Consider the following 22,566-nt stretch of genomic DNA (forward strand, 5'->3'; position numbering starts at 1 on the left):
GTTGCACACCCACGTCTCCACCACACTCCTGTGTCCCCATGGCACTCTCCTGTCCCCATCAGCTCCACATCCCCGTGGCACTTCCCCTTCGCTGCACGCCCCCTCAGCTCTCGCTCCCCGGAGACCCTCCCTCCCCCGGGAGGGCAGCGGTGGTCCCAGGGGGTCCTTACCGGGGATGGGGGCTGTCACACACGTACCCGCACTAACTTAGGTCCCGACACCCACGTCCCTCTGGGCAGCGGGAGGAGGCCGGGCCGGGGGGACCGCAAGCCCTTAAATCCCCCCACACCCGGCCTTCACCTCCTCCTCCTCCTCCCCTTCCTCCACCCTCCCCCTGCTGCCAGCAAGAGGGGGGGCGGGGGGAGAAAAGGCCATAAACTGGGCGTACTGGTGCCCTCTGCCGGGTTATACTGGGAGGACTGGGGTGCACCAAGCCTGGCTGTAAGTGCTGAGCAGCCCTCCCCCGCTTCACACGTGGGAGTTTCGGGTCCCTCGTGGTGGGGTAAAATTGTATTTTGCCGCATTTTGCATTATTTCACCCAAACCGTGCTAGCAGCATCAGCGAGGGGTTGGGGTGGGGGTAATGGAGATGAGTGACGTCCCTCTGCCTCAGTTTCCCCACACGGGCTCCTGCTGCAGCCCACTAGAGATCCCTCCTGGGATCCCGCGGCGTTACCGTAGGTACTATAATAAACACGGCTTGATGACGAGGACGGAGAGTGTATGCGTTGCGTGTGACTCGCAGCCCTGCGCCCATTTCCCCATGGTGGGACCAGCCCGGGGGGCTCCGTGACCTGAGAAGCCGCCCGTCCCTTTTCAGAAGGTGGCGGTCTCAGCCCAAAAATCCGCTCCCCGGGAGCCTCGGGGCGCAACCAAGGGAGCCCCAACTCTGCCGCGATGCACAGCGTCTTGCGGACCCTCCAAGTCCCTCCGGAACCCTTTCCCCTCTCTCTCCACCCCTTTGTACCCCTCAGCACTTTCGCAGCCCAGCAAAAGCGATTTGCAGCCCCGTGGGTGTGATGAGTGTGTCAGTGCTCAGCCCGCCGGGGCAGTGCAGGGGTGGAGGCACCGCGGGGGGCAGGGAGGTGGCACCGCGTGTTCCCATCCCTGACAACGCGGCAATGCAGCCTTTGGTGCAGTGGGGAAGCTGAGGCTGGCAGTTGCTCAACTGCAGGCATGCACGAGTGTGTGTGTGTGTTCTCGCATGCAGATGCAGGCTTGCAAGCAGCACAGCCCCGAGCTCTCGCACGCTCTTGCACAACTGCACGTGTGCCGTCTCACAGGCGGGCGCCGGGTTGTTGGTGGCACCGCTCGCTCACACACGCGTGGTTTTGAGATACACACGCTCGTGTGTTTGCAATGCAAGGCTTGCACGGCCGCACGCTCGCAGCTCCGTGCGCTCCCCCCGCGGCCCTGCAGCCTCACGTGCTTTCGCGCTTGCACAAGCGCCCGCCGCCGGGATCGTGCCTTGCACGCTCGCCCCGGGACGTCACATCCACCCCGGCCAGGGAGCCAGGGCTTCCTCGGGGGGATGCTGCCGGCAGCGAGGGGGCATGTGGGGCCCCCCAAACGGGGCTCGGGGCCCCCGAAAGAGTTAAAGGAGGCGTGCGGGAAGCCCGTCCCTCCGCGGCCCCATTGGTTTTCCATCCCAGGTACATCCTTTACTCGCCACCCTCGCTAGGCCGCGGCGGCGTCACCAGCGGTGCCGGGGCTCAGAGGGTGCTCGCCCCATCGGGGCCGGGGCCGGTGGGAGTGGGGTGACAGCCATGGTGAGTGGGGGGGGAGGGGGGGAGGGCAGCGACATCCCAAATCTGGGCGTGGTTGAGTAGGGGGTGCTTGACCGAAGCGGGGCGGCGGGTGATGCATCTCCCGGGATGGGATGCTCTTTGTAATCCCATAGGGGATCCCCTTTGCAGCCCCGAGGGACTCCCATGAGACCCTCACTGGACCCTTAAGGGATCCCCCATTGCATCCCAAGGGACCCCCACTGCAGCCCCAGGTGCCCCACTCGGGCACCCTCCGCCGCGTTTTCTTTGTGGCCAGTGGGTGGGGACCACAAAGTGGGTGCTCCACTTGAACCCGCCCCCGCCGCCCCCAAATCTACTTTTGACCCAGACTCGCGGGGGTTTGCACCGTGTTTCCCTCTGCAAAGGGAGCAGGGCACCCTCCACCCATCTGAAACCACTTTTGTGCGGCTGTTTTCGAACACCCCCAAACTGGGTTGTTGGGTTGCTCTCCTCCTTTTTCGTTTTGTTTTATTTAACCCTTTCTTTGCTGCTTTTTTTTTAGCTTTTCTTTAAAAACTAATTTATCTGCAGCCGGGACACCCTACAAAACTGGGGACTCCCCCCCAAACCCGTAATTAACACCGAGAGTTGCTATTTACCCCGGACATCCTAATTAGTAGGCTGAGCCTCGCTGGGCGCTGACTCCGAACTGTGGAGGTGCGGGGGCACCCATGGGTGCTGGGGGTGGGACGGGTGGGCACCGCTTTGCAAGGCGGGGCTTTGGGGGGCGCGGGGATGACATGGGGGCTCAGGGTGGAGGTGGGGGGGTTGGAGGGGCTGCGAGGAGGCGAGCAATCGCCATCGCGACCGTGGCCATGGTTGCTCCGAAATGGCGCCCGGACGGGAATTGAAAGCATCCGGTGGAGGCTCAAGGGGCCCCCAGCGCCCGGCTCTGCTCCGCCGGGGGAGCCCCTCGCCGGTACCGGGGCACCCCGAGCCTTGCTGGGGGTGTGCGGGCTCCGAGCACGTGGGGCTTATTGTTTATAAAGCGAAGGAGCGATTTGGGGTAAAACCAGGCCATTTAAGGTAATGGTGAGATTTTTATAAGTTGTAAAGAGAGTGAAAATCCTTTGCGTGGGGGTTAAAGTTTGGATGCCCCACACCTCCCCCGTGCACCCCTGGGTACCCCCCACCCTGTTGGAGTTGGGAAAAGACATTTTTATTCTCATTGAAGCAAATAACGCTTTGGAAGGGGGAGGCGTACGAAAAAACTACCCAGTTTTTCGCCCAGGAAAGGGGTGCGCCTGCTTCACGTGCTGAAGAGGGGTGGGGAGCACCCAGAGGTCCTACAGTGTCCCAAATATGGAGGATATGGGTGTTAAAAATACCTCCCGGACCCGATTTCTCTTCAAATTAAGGATGCTGGGGATCGATCCCGGTGCCTCTCAGCGGTGTTTTGGGGTAGCTCGGGCTCAGTTTGGATTCTGTGATGGCTGGTAGAGGGTTGAACTAACATATCTCTTGTGAAAGGAGAACAGAAAGGGATTATTTTTTGGTCTTTTTCCTTTTGTTTTCAGGCTGGGGTAGGCAGGGTGGGGGATCGCCGAGGGAAAAAAAAAATTGCATTTCCTCAGGAAATGGAGTGAGAGCTGGGATTTCAGGAATTTGATGTTGCAGAGCATAGGGGCTTCATGGATCCCCCCCACCGCGTGGGGAGCTGTTTGTGCCTGGAGCTGCTGATTTCAGCCATGTGCGAAGTACTAAAATAGGTGGAAAAAAGTGAAAGGGGTTGGGAAAAAATAGGATCTAAACAGAGATTTTTCCCGCGATAAAATCTTGCAGTTGAGGCTCTTTCGCATCACGGTTCTCAGGCTCCAGGCGGGCGCACAAGGGAGATTTTGGGGTTGCAAACAGAGATTTCGGTACAACCAAGGAGGGAAACCACCTCTTCGTTTTAACCCTTTTTTTTCCCCCCAGGTGTGTTTTGTAGTTAATTAAACTGAGGCTGGGATTTGGGATTCGGGGAAGAGATGGGGTCCAGGGAGAGGATGCGATTTGTTTTTAAATGTGCAAAGGAGGATTTGGGAAGGCTGCTATTGGAAACAAGGCTGAGAACCGGTGCTTTCATTCTGCCAGGGGAAACTGAGGCACAGCTGTGCGGGGTTTGGATCAGTCCCTTTGGGATTGATGGCAGTGGGATAGGGACATCCAGATGGGTGTAAATCCCCTCGCTGCGCTGATCGCGGATGAAGGGCTGTAAGTGGTGCCGCTTGGGCCATCGGTAGCAGGGTCAGGGTGGAGTTTGGGGTGCTCAGCCCCTCGGTGGGGAGTGGAGGATTGTTTGCTCCGTCGGGAGACAATCCGGCTGAATGGCAGGGCAGTGCCAGGGGGAAGGAAACAGCGGCGGCGGCATGATTAAGGGCCGGCTGCCAACCCGTGCAGTTTTCCTTGTTTTTCTGCCGGGGATGAGATAAGAGCTGGGCACAGGCACAAGATAATGCCCGGAGGACACGGCGCCAGGAGGGAGCCCGTCCACAGCTGAAATTCCTGGTGCTGTCGACTTTGGGTGCTTGCAGGGACGTCTCCGGGTGTTTCACGGTGCGTAGGGTTCACAGATAGGGCGTAGAGCACGAGCGAGCCGGTAGTTTCAGGGTGAAAAGCCGTTTTCACTGCTGCCAGCCTTTCCCAGGTGCCTGGCACGCCGGGGTTCCCTGGCACAGGGGGGTCCCTCTCCCCGCTGCGGGGAGGAGGTGGATCGGCTTTATTCCAGGCTGAAGGGGAGGTTGCACAACCCGGCCCCGGGGGAAAGTGAGGCGGGTTTGGGCTTTGCTCAGCTCTTGGCTCCGGCCCTCTTTACTTTCCATAACCATCCTCCGACATTTGTGTAGTGCTTTACTGCCTCAGAGCCATTTGGGATTTTGCTCCCCGGAGGAGGAGGTGGCTTTAGAAGGTGTGTAAACCTTCCTTGTTCTTCATCCTCTTCTTCAACCCCAGCCACTGAGCACCTCTGTTGCTGATCTCCCCATGCAGATGTCGACCTACAAGCGGGCAACGCTGGATGATGAAGACCCCCTGGACTCCCTTGGTGAAGGTGATGGATACCCCAATGGCTTTCAGGTATAGCTTCATGTGTCTTTTAGGGAGGAAAAATGGGATTTTGTGTCCTGGCAAGCAGCAAAGGGGGTGCAGAAGGGTTTTCTACCTCGGACCAGTGCTTGCAGGGTAAAGTCCAGTGTGGGCAGAGCCATGTTGGTTCCTGCCACTGCTGCCCTTTGCTCCCGTTCTGGCACAGCAAGGCAGCAGGGCCATATCCTGCCTCCACTGTTTCAGCATCCCTCCTCCCAGTTTTTCTGCTGCCAAACCCCTTCCCAGCATGGTTGGGGTGAGCAATTATCACAGCACTGAAGTTTTGTCCACACACAAAAGGAGATTAAGTTAATTCCTTCCCAAGCAGTGGGAAAGCAGCTTAAAGAGGGCCATGGGTGGCAAGAAAAAGCTCCATGGCTGCCAGTGTCTGGCCTCACCAGGAAAGGTTCAGGTCTGGAGAGATGTTCTCTGTCCTGGCCCCAATCACAACTCCATCAGTCTCTAGAACGGTGGTTTCTGCCCTAAATGTGTTTTTACTTCTCCCGGCGGGGCTGTCTCCACTTGCCGTCACATTGAGATGTTTCCTGGGGACGTTTGTCGGCTGAATGGGAGTATCCTGTTAAAGCACTTTCCGATGCAGCCCCCACCCTGTCCCAATGCCGGCAGTGGGGACGGGGACAGCCATGGGGTTATGCTGTGCTTGAGGAGGGGTTCAGGGTGGCACGGGACAGCAGGTGAGCCCTCCAAAGCACTCGTCCCACTCCCTTTCCTGCCATTGTGCCGCCCTTCCTGCCTGGTTTCTGGAAGGCAGCTGCTGCCTTTCCCAGCCCAGTCCATGACTGATCCCTTGCTGGGGCCAAATTTCTGCCCTGGGCTGTGGGAAGCAAAATGGGGGTTCCATCAGTGAGTTTTTCTGCCAGTGGGGAGACGGCGCTGCTCTTCCCACAGGTGAACTTCCGCAGCTCACGGGGCAGCCGGGGGTGCTGGGCAGAGCGGACACGTGCTGAAAAGCAGCTGGTGGTGCTGGTGGGAGCGCTGGCAGTGCTGCTCATGACCTGTCTGCTTGTACTCATCTTCCAGTACAGAGCCAGTAAGTCCTTTGGTCATTTTTTGGGGGCAAAGCTCCCCCAGGAAAGGGAGGATCCTGGGCTCATATTCTGCATGTGAACACTGAGGCAGAGCAGCTTATCCGAGCAACTGACAGGGGTGGTTTGTTCAAGTTTTGAGCAAACAAATGCACAGGGATCCTGCCCCCTTGACCGGGGTGCGCTGTTGGGGAGTTCCCAGTACATGATATTTGGTGCAAGGTGGGATGCTTACCTATGCCTCTCACCCCAGGACAGGGTTCTTGGGTATCAAACGGGATGTTCAGGCGTGGAGTGGGATGTTCGGGCTCAAGACAGGATGGTCACCTGCACCCTTTAACCCCAGGGTGAGATGCTCAGATGTGGGATAAAGTGTTTTCTCTGTTCCTTTATCCTAATGCTTGATGTCTGAGCACAGGATGGACTGTTTCTCTTCATCCTTCACCCCAGAGTGGACGACTGGGCAGGATCTTTGGGCATAAGATGAGATGCTTGCCCTGGGGTGGGATGATTGGGCAGGATGCTCAGACATAGGTCAGCATGCTAGTCTGTATTGCTTACCCTAAAGCAGGGTGGTGAGGTACAAAGTGGGATGCTCAGGCACCAGGTGGGGTATCTGCCTGCACCCTTTGGCTCAGGGCAAGATGCTCTGTGGTGCTGCCGCTCATCCTGCTGCAGCAGAGGAGCTGAACCTGTCCCTGCCCTCCCAGGGCCACCTGCCGTGTGTCTGTCAGAAGCCTGCATCTCCATCACCAGCTCCATCCTCAGCTCACTGGACCGCACGGTGAATCCCTGCGAGGACTTCTTCAGCTATGCCTGTGGGGGCTGGATCAAGGCCAACCCCCTCCCGGATGGTCACTCGCGCTGGGGTACCTTCAACAACCTCTGGGAGCACAACCAGGCCATCATGAAGCACCTGCTGGGTGAGTGCATGGGAGCAGTGGGACCCCAGAATGCCCAGGGGCCCTGTTAGGTGCAGGGGATACAAAAAACATATGCATGGGAATATGAGGTTGGAATTGAACTCCAGTGTCACACCAGTCTGTGAGGACATTGAGAAACAGATCCTGGCTGTGTTTGCTCTCCTAGATGGTCCTGAGATTTTTGACTGTGTTGTTGCTAGTCTTTGGTGCTGAGTAGGGAAAAGGCCTCTGCTCTGTAAACCCCATGGTGGCATTCCCAGGAGCTCTGAAACTCAGGATTTGCACTCCAGACTGCATCCAGAGACTAATGTCCCATTATCACCCCAAGGATATACATTTTTCCTGTTCTATAACTTCCAGGCTTTGTGAGCAGCCTTTTGAGGGGGCTGGCTGCCCATAGGGCCATTTTTTGGGAGCCAAAACTCCCCAGGCAAAGGGAGGGTCCTGGGCTCAGCCTCTGCATGCGAGCAGCAAAGCAGAGCGCCTTATCCAATCAACCACCAGGGACGGTTTGTTCAAGTTTTGAGCAAACAACTGGCTCCTTATCAGCACTTTACACTGGGCCAGGCTGATTATCTGGAAAGAGAAGGTTTGGGAAGAGTGTTGTCTTTTGAGAGAAACGGGGTGGTGCGGGAACAGCTTCGTCCCCGGCTTTTCTAGCAGAAATCTGGCACTGGTTTTACTGGGAGAAGAGACTGGGCCTCCAGCCAAGTGGTCGCGTTCGGCATTTCCTTGAATTCCTTGTAGCTGAGGGACCTTTAGTTAATAAAACCACACAGCTGGGAAGCCAAAGGTGCAAGCTGTGTCATCAGGAAAATAAATTTTAAAAACCCGAAAAGCCCTTTGGGGAAGCAGATTTTCAGCTGGGGAGATGAAAGGAAGGTTTTGGAGGCAGAGAAGAAAAATGGATTTATTGTTCCTTTTTGCAGGAATAAATAATACTGGGCTGGGGGGTACCAGCACAGAGGCGAGGGCAGCACCCGGAGCTAGATGATGCTGGAAATATCAAAGCTGCTGGAAAAATAAAAATGCTTTTAGTTTTTTCCTTATCTTTTGTCCCCAAAGAGTTGGAGCAGTCACTGTGGGTGGGAAAGGAGACAGGGGGCAGGAGGCCAAGATGGAATGGGGCCAGTGGGATGCCTTTGGGGGCATGGTGGGGACTACTGGGACAATCCTTGGCACCTTTTTGGAGCCTAGCCTTGCCCAAAATGGGGCTGAATCCTTCTGGCTTCAGTGGATGCCCATCCCTGGAGCCCCATGTGATTCTCCCTGGGTACCTCCCACAGAAAACACCACGGCCAATGTGTCAAGCGAGGCAGAGCGCAAGGCACAGCGCTATTACCAAGCCTGCATGAATGAGAGCAAGATTGAGGAGCTGAGTGCCACCCCGCTCATAGAACTCATCCAAAAGGTATGTCCTAGTCCTTGTGGAAAAGCCATCTTCCCTCTGCAAAGTGGGGGAGAAAAGTTCAGTCATGGGCAGTCCCAGCACCCTCCATACTCCATTCTTGGTGCATCCTGCAGAACAGCATCCCCCAGGTCAGGCAGGCAGAGACAGGCATTTATAATCCTGTAATGGGGCTTTTTAGCCCCCTTGCAAGATGTTTCCCCCCTGGGATGGATATTGAGGGGATATTGAAGCAATTTCAGGTGGCTGTTTCTTACTCGAAAGTTGGTTGCTGTCTGTCTGCAGCTGGGTGGCTGGAACATCACAGGTACCTGTGCTGGTGACAATTTCAACGAGACGCTGCGGGAGGTGACGGCGCATTATCGCACCTCGCCTTTCTTTTCCATCTATGTCAGTGCCGACTCCAAGAACTCCAACAGCAACGTCATCCAGGTGGATCAGTCGGGGCTGGGCCTCCCATCACGGGATTACTATCTGAACAAGACAGAGAATGAGAAGGTGAGGGTGTTGGGGGCAATGTGGGTTGGCTGGGGGGATGCCATGGGTGGGTGGCACCCACCATGCTGATCCCACCTGTTGACCACACAGGTGCTCACCGGGTACCTGAACTACATGGTGCAGCTGGGGATGTTCTTGGGAGGCATCGATGAGGAGTCAACACGGCAGCAGATGCAGCACATCTTGGAGTTTGAGACAGCCTTGGCCAACATCACCATCCCGCAGGAGAAGCACCGGGATGAGGAGGTCATCTACCATAAAATGACAGCAGGAGACCTAAAGGTAGGAATGGAGCTGGCAAGCTTCCCCATTCTGCTGTGGTTTAGGAAGTGGGGTGGACGGATGGAGGTGACACAGCTCCTCTGGGAATCCTGACACCAGCTGACACAGCCTGGAAAGCTCTTGTGCAACAGCTTGGCCTATGTCCTCCTTGGGGAAATCCTACCCTGACCCTTCCTCCCAGCCTCTGGACCACCACTGGGGCTGGCAGCCATCCTACTGCAGCACTTATGTCCTTCTAGCACTGCTGCTCCTGGATGTCAGCCCGGTCACTTCCCAGTGTTCCCAAAGGCCCTCTAATGACTTATGGCCAACATCTCTGACACCCACCGTACTTTCTTTTCCTTCTTTGTGGGAGGAAATTGTTTACTCCCCTCCAACCTTTCAAGGACGTTGCTGTTGTGGGAACTGGCCTCTGCAAAATCAGTTGAATCCATGAAATGGGGACCAATACAGCCAATTCCAGCTCTAGAAGCAGCTTCTACCCCGTGCGATGGTTTTTAAGTCCATCACAGCACTGTGGCTTTTGCAGGAGCTGGCACCAGCTGTGGACTGGATGCCCTTCCTCTCCACGGTCTTCTACCCCGTGGAGCTCAACGAGTCAGAGCCTGTTGTGGTCTATGCCAAGGAGTACCTGGAGCAGGTCTCTGACCTCATCCTGGCCACGGATAAGTGGTGAGAACCCGCAGCCTGTAAGGAGACCTGGGTACCCAGGGTGGGCAGCAATGTGCTGCTGCCTACTCACCACCTCTCACCATAGTCTCCTCAACAACTACATGATCTGGAACCTGGTGCGGAAAACCAGCCCACTCCTTGACCAGCGCTTCCGGGATGCTGAGGAAAAATTCATGGAAGTGATGTATGGGACAAAGAAGGTGAGGGTGAAGTCCCCAGTGCCCTGAATTAAAATGGCGATGGCTTTTTATGTCAAGGCCCTGTCGTGTGGCATCCAAAGAATAAAGATGGGGGGCAGCTTTTGGGGTGCAGAAGTTTGGATGGGCCAGGTGGAGCAAGGGGTGGAAATGTGGAGGGCTGTGTTCCATGCCACCACTGATGAGCACCTCCTGTCCCATGCAGAGCTGCCTCCCGCGCTGGAAGTTTTGCATCAGTGACACAGACAACAACCTGGGCTTCGCCCTGGGGGCCATGTTTGTCAAGGCCACCTTTGCTGAGGACAGCAAGCAGGTGGTACGTCCCCAAGACAGGAGTGTGTGAGTCCTGGTGCTGGGAAAGCCTTTACAATGCTGGAACTGTCGAGGCAGACAATGTTTCTTTGTCCTCGTGTTCACTGTGCATCTCTGTGTGCTGGGCTTTTCACCATGTGTTGTCTTGGCCTCCCAGCCTCTTCCTCCCTGTGGTGTGAGGGTCACTGACCTCTCTGGGACAGGAAGCCAGCTCTCGACTGACACTGTGCTGCCTTGTTTTGTCTAGGCAGAGGAAATGATTGCGGAGATTAAAACTGCCTTCGAGGAAAGCCTGGAGACCCTGCAGTGGATGGATGAAGAGACGAGGAAATCAGCCAAAGAGAAGGTGAGGCACTGGTGGCTGCGCTGGGGAAGAGGGTGAGGGTGGAGTATGGTGGAACTGTGTGAGCCTGTCCTCCATCTCTGGCACTGAAAGCATTGTGGTCCTTGTCACCCTCCAGGCAGATGCCATCTACAACATGATCGGCTATCCTAAATTCATCATGGACCCCAAGGAGCTGGATAAAGTCTTTAATGATGTGAGTTGGTCAGTTGGTCAGTACGTCCCCTGGGTTTTCTACAGGATGTGTCCATATCACCAGGGCAGCCTTGAACCCCAGGTTTCCTCCAGAAGGATCTCACTGATGTCCTTGGCCCTTCTCTAGAGACTTCCCAAAGATCTGTGGGCCAGTCCTGGGGTGTCTGGGGCTCTTGGGATCCTTTCCTGGGAAAAGGAACCATTTTCTATAACAGTGCTTCAGTGCCCTCCAGAGACTCCGTAGATGTTGGAGAGGAGTAGAAACAGGAGAAGCTGTAACTCTGCTGGCTCTGGGGGCTCAGATGTGACTGTGAAGGGAGGGAGTGTGGTGCAATCACCACACACCACTCGTGACTTGTTCTTTTTGCAGTATGAGGCTGTGTCCGACCTCTATTTCAAGAACGTCATGCAGTTTTACAACTTCTCAGCCAGGGTCACGGCTGACCAGCTCCGGAAACCGCCAAACCGGGACCAGTAAGTCTTCTGCTCCACTTCCCTGTTATACTCAGTGGGGAATATCAGCATATCTGCAGCACTGGGACTTGGTGTCCACCAGCATGTGCTGGTTTTGGGGAGATAAATTTAGGACAACCGCTTTGCAACAAAATTGGATGTTGGAGCAAATACTGGTGATGGTTTATGTTGCCATGTTGGCCATGTTTGTGTTCCTCCAGGTGGAGCATGACACCTCCGACGGTCAATGCCTATTACTCTCCCACCAAGAATGAGATTGTCTTCCCTGCTGGCATCCTCCAGGCTCCCTTTTACACCCGTGCATCCCCCAAGTAAGAGCCATGGGAAAACAGAGAGGACAGGTTTCCCAGCTTTCTTCCTATATCCAAATCTTAGGCTAAGTTTCATGGCTGTAGAGAGCAGAGGCTGCTTTCTTAACCTCTGCAATACCCTCCTGCAGGTCCCTGAATTTTGGTGGGATTGGCGTGGTGGTGGGCCATGAGTTGACACATGCCTTTGATGACCAAGGTATGACCAGAGCCAGGTGGGTGGACAGCTGGAGGGCTGGTCAGTATGAGATAAAGATTCCACTGTGTTTTTGCAGGCCGGGAATATGACAAAGATGGCAACCTGCGTGCCTGGTGGAAGAACTCTTCAGTGGAGGCCTTCAAGCATCAGACAGCGTGCATGGTGGAACAGTACGGCAACTACACTGTCAATGGTGAGGCAGTCAATGGCAAGCACACCCTTGGGGAGAACATCGCTGACAATGGGGGCCTCAAGGCTGCCTATCGGGTAGGACCACGGGGCTGGGGAGATTCAAAGGGGGGCATGCTGTGGTGGGGGTTTGTGTTGTTTCCTGAGTCCTCTGTGCTGCCTGGTTTTCAGGCATATCAAAACTGGCTGAAAAAGAATGGGGATGAAGAAATACTCCCAACTCTCGGCCTCACCAACTACCAGCTCTTCTTTGTTGGTTTTGCACAGGTAGGTCACATGGTGACCTTGGGAGGCAGGAGGATGGGCATGTAGATTTTTGGGGGTGGAGCACGCTCAGATGGGCTTGGGAGGGTGTGATAGCAAAATGGAGTCCTCCAGAAATGATGTAGTGGATGGAGAATGAGATTGATATGGTGCTGGGTACAGAGGGAGACAAAGCTGAAGCTTGAGCTGCCTTGACCCCCATCACCCAGGCAGAGGGGCTGGATTCAGCAGCGAGCTGGCCCCCGTGGTGATGGGTGTCAGTACTCGGGCCCCTTGTGCTCCATTTGTAGGTGTGGTGCTCAGTTCGGACACCAGAGAGCTCGCATGAAGGGCTCATCACCGATCCCCACAGCCCCTCGCGTTTCCGTGTCATTGGCACTGTCTCCAACTCCCCAGAGTTTGCGGAGCACTTCAGCTGCCCCCCAGGCTCCCCCATGAACCCCATCAAGAAGTGTGAGGTCTGGTGATGGGCGAGTGCCCAAGGGAACCAGCGGCTGGTTGCTCTGTCCTCTGCCAACAGCTGAGCTTCCCCAGTCCTTTGAGGCTCAAACCACTTCTCCATGCCACGGAGAGCCCGACTCCTCCTCCAGAGCGGTGTCTGCACCCCTGGCATTGTCCAAGGTTCAATCCACTGTGAAAACTCCTCACCCCCTGCTTGTTGGTGAAATGACTTCTGAAATGGTCTCTTCTTTCCCACCGTGACCAGGCCAAGTGTTGTGGCACATGCATCCGTGGGCACTGCTTGTATTTACACACACAGTGCTCCAGCCTGACCCATTGCCCAGAAAACCCTTCTGGTTTGAAGGTGATAAAGGGAACCCCCAAGAGTGGCAGGTCTGTGTGTCTAAATACACCTGATGTACCACCCTCTCTCCAAAGATGCGCACACAAGGGTGGAAAATATTTTAAGATTTTTTTTTTTTGGGGCGGGGGGAGAAATACATATATTTTTTTCATGTGTTGTGGAATACACTGGAAATTTTCAGGGAAAATGCATTTAAAAGCCTTTTTTTAGTAAAAGATTAGTATATTTATTTTTTTTTTTTTTTTACTTAGTGAAGCTGTAGGTGCAGTATCCTTTGGTGACAGTCCCTTGGCCAGGGAAGCTGGGTAGGGCTGTGGATATCTTTTCAGTCTTGGATCCTGTGTTTCTCTGAGAGGGACTATCCTCACAGGTTGCTGATGAGAAAATTAGGGACAGCAGGCCTGGGGACAGGGCTGGAGGATGCTGCAAGTCACAGGCTGTGCCGGGATGCTGCAGCTCCTGGGATTAGCTTTAATTTCAGAGTGTAAAGGGAAAAATTGATGTAACCAAGGTGGTTATGGGGTGGATGAAGCATCCTGTTCTCCCTCCTATCCCGTCTGAAGCCAGCCCAGCCAGGATTTCCTGGCTCTAAAGCTTCCCAGACAAGTGCAGGCGGTTCCTGCCACTGCTTCTCTCATGGCAAGCCTGCTCTCTGCCTGGGAAACTGCAAGCCCCAAAAGCACCACGTGGCACCAGAACTCCGTACCTCCACAGCTGGTTTGGCACTGGCATGAGAAGTGATCAGGATGGGGCTGAGAGACTTTTTAAAGGGATGTTTTTAATACTTGTTGTGAGGGGAAAGCACTGACAAGAGCTCAGGTGCTGTGCTTTGTCTTGCTTTAGACAAAGCAGAGACATAGAGGGATTTTTAATATTTATATGTAAAGGGAGGGATGGAAGGGGCTGGTTTTTTGTAACTATTTTTTCACTGTACGTGTGGGGCTTATTGTAATTGAAATAATAAATACTTTTTACTGGATTTGTAGCTGATCACTACTCAAAGTTTTTTTTTTTTTTTTTTTCTTATAGCAGGAGGGTGTGCCTCCCTTTATTTGTGCTCTTCTCCCTGTCTACACCACTGAGACTGTCCCATGCTGACAAAACTGAGCCAAGGAGGCTTTTCCCAGCCTGTGCTTGGTGATTGGCGCCTCTGTTGGAGGCTAAATCCAGGGTTTTTTTCCCAAAAACCTCACTCTCACTGCAGGTGGCTCTTTGCTTTCCATCTCTATGGCATGGCCCCACACAGCTCCTTAGCAAGGAGGTCTTTCCTGGGTGCTTTTCCTTCCTCCCAGGAGAGTTTTTGGCCAGCTGGGCTATGGTTGGATCCAGGAGCACAGGCCCCACACAGGTCTCTCTCCAAACTCCCTTATTTATGGTTTGGTGATACTGGTGGGATGCTGCCAGCTCTGTAACACAGGCCAATGTTCACTCTGAGCAGATGCTCCATGGCTTCATCAGGCTTGCCCAAAAAATGCAAGGCAGGACCTGGACTGCAGGCTCCCTGCAAGCCTCACCCCAGCACCTGGCAGGCTGATGGGCATTAATCAAGCAGTGGGTACTTCTTTACTGTTTAGCCTTGGAATTGTTATCGGAAGCTGGAACTGGGGACAAAACTAGGAGGCTGCAGCCCTCTAGTAGCAAACTTTTGGGAATTCAGAGTGTCCCTGCTGCTGGCACAGGCAGGACTGAGCCAGCAGTGAGCTGGGGACATGGATGTTGCATAAATAAGACATTAAAATACATCTCTGACTGTTTTTATAGTGTTTTCTCACCCAGATGGAATAGAAATGTAGTAATAGCACTCACTTTCTGCTTGCACGACTCAGTGTGAGGCCGTCGGTTTCCTGCAGTGCTGGAGAGTGGCTGTGGCCATTGTTTTTCCTGAGATCTGCCTGGAAATGGCACAAACCCACAGAGGGCAGTGGAGCCGAGAAAATCGCTGCCTGCACACTTCAGTACTTGGCTGGCAGGAGCCAGTGACATTACCAGAGTCCTCCTGTTTTGGTCTGGATGTGGCCCCACATGTTTAAATTGTGGTGGAATACCTGCATTTCTAGGGAAACAGAGGAGCAGCCTGGGTGGAAGGCAAAGAGGAATAGAATGGGACTGGGGTAAGAGGGTGTTTTCCCAGCTGCAAGGAACAGGGAAGGGAGAACAGGTGTCACATGGAGATGCTGTTAGAAATGGTTTAACCATCCGAAAAGGAAATACTTTGGCTCTCTGGGGCTTAGTTGCAGGGAGAGCCCCAGGGCAGGAAGGACTTCAAGGGTGACCACCAGCTGTGTTGTGGTGGGGGACAGTGTGGTCAAAGCTGCCCATGCTGGGCTGGGAGCAAGTGGTGGGAGTTTTCCTTCCTGGGAGGCTGTTGGGCATAGGGAGAGCAGGAAGGAGGTGAATCATCCTGCTCTGTGCCAGCACCTGGTGTGGGCTTGCCTGGTCCTGGGTGGTATTTGTTTTATTTTGTGCTCAGCTGTGCCCTGGAGGGCTGAGACATTTGCTGAGGGCTGAGCCTGGGCAGGGGGAGGAATGGGGAAAGTTCCAAGCAGGACCCTTCTTTTTTTTTTTTTCCCTAAGTGTTGGGTGTCTTTTTTTGTCTGGAAGGTATTTGGAAGAGGATCTGTGCTGGAAAAGCAGGAGTGCCAAAAGAGGGAGGTACTGCTGTACTTTCCTGGGTGAAAGCAGGCACCTGGAGCATGCTGGAGCCTCCAAAGGGAGCTGGAAATGGGGGCTGTTTAAAGGTTTGGTGGGGCCGAGACAGCTGTTGAGAGGTGAGAGGCTGAACCCAACCATCTGAACTGCCCTTCTCCTTCCCATTTTGTTCCCTCCAGGGAGGATCTAACTGCTGACACATCACAACAGTGCTGAGGTCACCTAGTGGGACAACCAGATTTTAGGGCAAGAAGCTTCCCTGAACAAGCCATACCTTCCTGAAAGGCAGGAGGATGGGGAGTGGGAGGTGGGGAGCAGGTTTTCTAAATCCCACCTTGCAGCTGGGATCTGCTCATTCTGATCACTGTGAGTTTTCACTTGGAGCTGAGCAAGAAGAAGGTTCTGTATCTCCTGACTCACTCCCAAGACCTTTGTGCTTTACACTTTTCTCACTTTACGGTTTTCTCTTCAGGAAAACAGCCATTTTCCAGTAATACCTCAGTCCTGTATTTTCCTACATTTACCAACAGCTCCAGCATTCCTACTGCACTTTGTGCTGTAGGGTTGAGTCTCTGCTGTGGCAGGTACACGAGAGACTGGTGGGACTGGAAAAAGGGCTGGTGATGCTCTGAAACAGGAGCTCAGCACTGTAGGCTCCAGCTGCCCACAGTGAAACATTGGTTCTCAGGTGCTAATGAAGCTAGCAGGAAAAAGGAGGAAAAACAAAATGGAGAGGCAGCAAGAAGGGTGTGAATCCAGCTGGAACTCCCTCAGGCTCCAAAATCTGCAGGATTTGTTGGCCAAATCATCCTATGTAGGGTAGAAGGAAGACATATCTGTGTTTTCTTCTCAGGAAATAATAAAAAGAAGGGGAAAAAAGGCCTGGGAGACATTGACTCTGAAAGGGTTTTAAGGCAGAGCCAGGAGCCTGGTTCCTTCCAGTAAGTTTTGGGAGCTTCAGCAGATAATATGGTTAAAATGTCATATTTTTTTTACAGGCAAAAAATGGTTATGACCAAAGATCCTGGAGTTCAGCAGCTCTTTTGCAGCTGTGTTTACAGGCAGCTATTTCTGTAGAATGGAGGCAGCCATGGACGTCAATTTGCTTTTGAGATTCATTTCCTTCCATGCAAAAGGGGATACCCAGAGAATGGCAGTGCCAGAAGGTGGTCATGGAATGGTGCCAGCCCCCCCAGAACACACAGCTCTACTTGCACCCTCCAAGTAGTAACAGCCAGGTTTTTACCAGCTGTGGAGGGAGAATTACCTTCCCAGCAGGAGAGGTGTGCTGTGAACACAGCAGCTCGCTAGGAGGCTGGGAGATGTGTTAATCCTTGGGCAAATCCCATACCATGAGAGAAGTTCCTCCTTTGTCTTCCATTTTTGAGGAATGGAGGAGTACTTGGCCTTTTTTTTTTTTTTTTAGGTCATTCTTATTTCTCTCTTCAGTTTTCCTGGTGGAGAATCAGTTAATACGATAGGCTGAAGGCTGCTGAGGAAAACTGACTCAAAAAGAAACAGCCAGAGCCCCCTCTAAATATTTGTTCCTGGGTTCAGATGGAAATACTCCCCACTCAGGACTTCTTTTTACAGGCTGGCAGGGCTTGGTTGGGCTCTTTTCCTTCAAAAAGAAATCTCAGTTTCCTATTTCCCCCATTTCCTGCAGGCAGTGTGAGGTATGTATGAGCTCACTCCTCCCAGGTATTTCCCTTACCCCAGTGCAGAACAAAGGGTACAGAAAGGGACACTAAGCAGCATGTGAGTCACCTTCCCCTGCCCCACTGATGCCTGCTGGCAGGTCAGGAGGTGGCTGTACCCTCAGGGTTAGCACCCGAGTAAGTCAGAAAATATTCCAGTTGCAGGGCTGTTTATAATGGAAACCTGCATGGCAGCTCCCAGCTTTCCTTCTGAGACCACACCTTGGAGGAAGGAGAGCTTCTGGATACACTGCAATCCCTGTGTGTCCTACACCTGCCCTGCACAACCCCATTGTTTGATAACTCAGTCTGACTCCAAAGGGAAAATGTACTGAAGACCCTTCTATTATCTTTTGCTCACTGTGCTGAGTTCTGCTCCAGTGAACAACACCCAGTCCAGATTCTCTGCCTTCAGATTTATATTTAAAATTCAAAATTACTTCTCTTTGTAGAAACAGGACCATTGCACAGACAGATGTGACTCCTGAGGTTGGTTTTCTTTAGGGCACAAGCCCTGTTCTCTCATCTTGTGGTTGTACCAGCTACTCTCTGGTTACTGCCTGAATACACCACCACGAGAGCTGTTCACATCAGTAAAAGAAGCTTTTCACGTTTAAGGGTTTATGTGTGATTGAATTAAAACATTATCTTCCTCCTAAACTTGCAGCTGCTCAGAATTGGCAGCAGACAGGACACAAACAAACTCTGGGAAGGTTTCCTAGAGCAGCACCCCAGGCTACATGACTGGGGCAGCAATACCCGTGGGCACAGTGAAGGTGCTGGGAGCGTCTCCCTCGGACGTGGGGTATGGCAGGAACGTTGGAAGGTGCCAGCAGCTTGGAATGAACCCTCGGCAGCCAGCGCCAAGGCAGGACAAGTCAGGAGAATCTGGCAGCTGCTGGAATCTGTTTTGAGGTTCTTTTTATCTCCCTGAGATGGTACAGACCACCTTGGCTGCTACCAAGCTCAGGTGGTGGCCAGGGGGAGGGTTCTGCAGTCTAGGTGTGAAATGGTGAACATGGTCGTGATGTGGCAACCCTCGAGGGGTGATGGCTTGATGTGACCATGGGGTCAGGTGGACACCTCACCCCACAAGGGCAGGTCTGGAGGGGCCCCATTGCCACAGGTGGGCAGGAGGTCCCCAGGGTCCCTCACAGCCACCCTGTCTCCCTTCATGAGGGGCCACAGTGTGGCCCATCAGCTGCCCCAGGAGCTGGAAATTGGGGCTGGGGCTGAGATTTTTTACGTAAGCCCCTTCCTCCTGCCCGCGGAAGGGTGGATTCTGCGGGACCCCTCACAGCCAATGGGGTCCCAGGAGTCTCAGGCTTCCATGTCGCATTCAGGGCTGCCGGCCCTCACGATGCCTCGGGGGGGCTGCGGCCCTGCCCTTTCCAGCCTCTCCAGAAGCCAGGAATTGGAGCTGGGGGTGAGTTTTCGGGGAGGTGAAGCCCTCAGTGGGGTGGGTGCTGTTAGGACCCCAGGGCCCCTTGACAGCTTCGGACCAATCTCTCACCGCCAGGAGTTGCCGAAGTCTCGCCGAGCCGAGTGTGCCCGAAACTGCGTCCATGCCGATACCGACGGATTCCGAAGATTACCGAGGAGTTCCGGAGAGCTACGAGCGGGGCGGGAATCCCTCTTCCGAGCTCCTCCGAAACTTCCCGAACTGTCTCACGGCCTCGTCTTCCGGAAATAGCCGAAGCTCATCGAGAGTGGGGGTCACGGGAGGTGCTGGGCTGAGCGGGGAGGGAGGGGGAGTAGGGCAGGGCGCTTGCGCCCGCGAAAGTATCTCCGGAAGAACCCGAGATTTGCCGAGCGGTGCTGGCTGACGAGCGGCTCCGGAAAGAGACGAAGGTTACCGATCGGCTCTGGGCCGAGCGGCTCCGGAGCGGCCCGAAGGCACCCGAGCGCCCGCCCGGCCGGACAGCTGGAGGCGGCCGCAGCGCCATGTTTGATGCTCCGCTACTCCAGTGAGGAATAATCCGCCGGCATCGCCCCCGAGCCGCCGCCGCGAACGGCTCCGCTGCCCCCGGCGAGGGCGACCGCGACCCCCCGCCGCCGGCGGCTCATGAGCAGCGCGGCCTGAGCCGCCCCCCCCTTCCCTCCCTCCCCTCCCTCCCTCCCCGCCGGCCCCTCTCCCGAGCCCTCCGGGAGGCGCGTTGTCACGGAGACCGGCGCCGGTGCCGGCCCGCCGCGCTGCCCCGGCTCTCCCCCGGCCCGCTCCGCGGCTTCCCCCGGCCCCGCTCCCCGCCGCGGGGTGGTGGCTGCGCTTGGCCATGAGTTTACCGCAGAAGGCGGCTTTGAAACCCGGCGCGGCGGCGGCGGCGGCGGGGACCGGCCCCGGGAGCGGGGCGACGGCGGGGCCGCCTCCCCCCCCGGCTCCCCCTCACCCGGCGCCGGCGCCCCACCCCAGCATCAGGGCCTTGCCGCCACAGCCGCCCCAGCAGTATCCTTTGCCCCCCGGGGGTTCGGGGGTGACACCCCCTCCCCACAGTGAGCGGAGCCTAGGGGGGTGGTGAGGGCTGCGGGGACCCCTCAGGCCTGGGGGCGGTGGGGGGTGAGGTGTCGTGGGGCCGTCCAGACCTGGGGAGGATTGGGGGTCGCGGGGCCCCGCAGTGGCAGGGAGGTGTGAAGTGGGGGTTATTGAGGGGTTCCCGGTCCCTTTTTGTGCGTCCGTGTGTGGGGCCCCCTAAAAAGGGCTGCTGCACCTGCTGGGATGGTGCAGAGAAAGGGGGGCCATCCACCTCCCCAGTGGACTGGTTTGGAGGTTCACCCCTTTCCGGGGGGTCCTTTTTCCCCCTCCCCCAAAACAGCGGTGACCCCAAGGGTAAACTTTTAATTATAAATCGTTCTTCAGTTTTGCTTCTGGTCCTGCCCAGGTAAGTGCTTTGGTTTTGATTTTCCAGGCGAATTTAAACCCAGGGTTTTTTTTATTTTATTTTTATTGACAGCTGGGGACGATTTTCATGTGATTTATTTTATTTTATTTTTCCTACTTGATTGGTGAGAATAAATCTCAGGTGGAACGTTTCACTAAGCAGCTTTCCCTGCCAGGCCACGCGTGATGGGGAGGAGGAGGCTCCCACTCCCCAAAATCCCCCCACCAAAGCAGCCGCTGCTACAAAGAGAGGCCGGCGGGGACTGCGAGTGTTTTTTAAAGGTCTTCGGTTCTGTGCTGCGAGTAGGCCCCGAGTCAGGAGGGAAATACTGCAGGGATCAGCAGGAAAGTGCCTGCCGGCCTGAGGTTTTGTTTCCAGCGTCCGACAGCATCCCGTGGCAAACTGGGCTGTTCTCTTCCCCCCCTCCCTGGAGTTTTGGGGGGAGTTGGAAGTGAAAAACACACTTTGTGAAATGCCTCAATGCTATGTTATCCGGGAATGGTGCAGGGACAGTCGGGAGTGTATTTTCCTATCCATGTCTGGTGGTATGTTGGATTTTAAGGTGGAAGTGCAGGGTTTTCGTGCCCGGGGCTGTGCTCTCAGAACTGTGTTCCCTGTGTATGAGCATTTTCCTGCTCTCACTTTCATTTTGGAGGTGGGAAAACCCAGCCCTTCTATAATCAGTTTAGTGGGTCCATTGTTTTCTTGAGCTTCCAGCAAGAATCATCCCTGCCATGACAAGAAATTAATTGCTTAAATCACGAGACTGTTGATGTTACAGATTTGTTTGGGTCAAGTGAAAATCCCTGGACGTTCTCTTTGTTGGCTGATTTTTGCCTGATTTGTGGTATTCTGTAATTCCAACTGGTGCTTTAGGAATAAAAAAGTGGGAAGGTGCTGTCAGTAGAGCCAGTGGGGTGGTGGTAAGTAAAACTGTTGCTCAGGGACAATTTGCTTCAGTTTTGAGGGATGTGGCAAGTGTTGGAGTGGCAGTGCCAGCCAGTGTGCACAGGCTGTGCCCACCTGGTTTTCCCAGCAAGGTGCTGGTTTGTCTGGGATGGGGCTTTTTTATCGGGAACGTGTCACTTGGATGCCTTGTCATTTGATGGCTGAAATTTGCCTGGCTCTGAGGCTGTGCTCGGCTTTCCAAAGCACTTTATTCCCTGGGGTGCTTCTCTGGGTGTTGCTGAGAGGCAGCCTGGTGGGTCGGATGAGGGACTGTGCTGTTGTGGCTGTTGCTTTTGGTGAGTGTTGCATGAGGCACACGAGGGATGAAGTTTGGGTTTACTCTGAACACAGCCTAAAAACAAAAGGGCTTGGAAAGCCTGGGGAAGCTCCTGGAGGAGCAGTGTCTGTGGCAGTGTGTCCCCGTCCTGGGGACCCACCTGGACACCCTGAGCAGGAGCGACAGAGGGAGGAAGAAGTGTTATATAGCTAGGACAAGTTGGTGTTATAGAAGTGGGGAGGTTAAAATAGCACAGTTTCATTTTTATTTCTAGACATGCCTGTTTTTAAAGCATTGTGTTTGACCAATATCTCTCCTTAACTCCTAAACTACTGATCTGTGCTTGGAATATATACAAATGCTTTATTTTTGATGCTTATTCAGGTGCCCTGGCTGTTTTATTCTCCACCAAAACCTGTATTTGATTATAAACAAAAGCTGTTACCTCTCAGTGCTGCTCTGAGTGAGGCTTGGGGAGCAGAGTTCATCCCTGATTTACTGGAGAGTACAGGGAGTCATCTGAGTTCAGCCATATTTTTAGCCCTCTTTGGTTTCTTTTTCTTCTCTGTGTTTTGAGACAACTGTTAAGCCACTGTTACCTCACAGCAGATAAAAGAGTTGCAGGTTTCTCTGACTTGAGCTTTTTAAACCAATGCAGTTTCTTAATAGTGAACTTTGTAACTTTGGAAATACCTGTGGTTTCAGACTTAACATATCATGAAATTAAACAATACCTGTGTAATCAGAAAAAAATAAGAATTGTGTGAGAGAGAAGTGTTCAGCTTGTGCATGTAATGAGGCATGAGGGAGAGAGAATTAAAATACAGGGGAAAGAAGGAATTTTTTTAGAAAATAATACTTTTGAGAGAAAGAGAAGGTGGATGGACATGAAGAGCAGAAATGTCTGGATGTGACATTCATTATGTTTCACGCTAAATAGGAAGGTATTGGTGCTACTCTAAGACAAGACAGACTTGTGAGGAATTTCCTTAATACAGGGGCCTCAAGAAGTGTAAAAGTAAGTTAGGATAATTTTGTGGCTCTGGTAGTGGTGAGTACTCAGCCAGACCTGATTTCAGGCAGTAATTGTGCTCAAAAGTTGTCAGTATGGATAAATCCTTCAGATATCTTACCCTTATTTGGGTTGAAAG

The 22,566-nt window shown here is 54.0% G+C and overlaps 1 protein-coding gene across 2 annotated transcripts; it reads left to right on the forward strand.

The window, feature by feature from the left end:
- Nucleotides 1–4,219: 4,219 nt before the first annotated feature.
- On the forward strand, nucleotides 4,220–13,947 carry ECE1 (endothelin converting enzyme 1). Of its 2 annotated transcripts, XM_062507449.1 has the most exons (18): nucleotides 4,220–4,325; nucleotides 4,758–4,844; nucleotides 5,763–5,908; nucleotides 6,578–6,822; nucleotides 8,109–8,233; nucleotides 8,516–8,728; nucleotides 8,819–9,010; nucleotides 9,540–9,682; nucleotides 9,768–9,882; nucleotides 10,085–10,195; nucleotides 10,439–10,537; nucleotides 10,653–10,730; nucleotides 11,100–11,203; nucleotides 11,404–11,514; nucleotides 11,643–11,710; nucleotides 11,787–11,977; nucleotides 12,071–12,166; nucleotides 12,454–13,947. In XM_062507449.1, the coding sequence occupies exons 2-18, from the start codon at nucleotides 4,758–4,760 to the stop codon at nucleotides 12,628–12,630; spliced, it is 2,301 nt and encodes a 766-aa protein (XP_062363433.1). In that variant the 5' UTR covers nucleotides 4,220–4,325; the 3' UTR covers nucleotides 12,631–13,947. The 2 variants fall into 2 exon arrangements, with proteins under 2 accessions (XP_062363433.1, XP_062363434.1); XM_062507450.1 differs by lacking the exon at nucleotides 4,220–4,325 and having other exon boundaries at nucleotides 4,752–4,844; nucleotides 5,763–5,904; nucleotides 6,610–6,822.
- The last annotated feature ends 8,619 nt before the right edge of the window (nucleotides 13,948–22,566 follow it).

Source organism: Cinclus cinclus, chromosome 23 (assembly GCF_963662255.1).
Source record: "Cinclus cinclus chromosome 23, bCinCin1.1, whole genome shotgun sequence".
NCBI classification, from domain to species: Eukaryota; Metazoa; Chordata; class Aves; order Passeriformes; family Cinclidae; genus Cinclus; species Cinclus cinclus.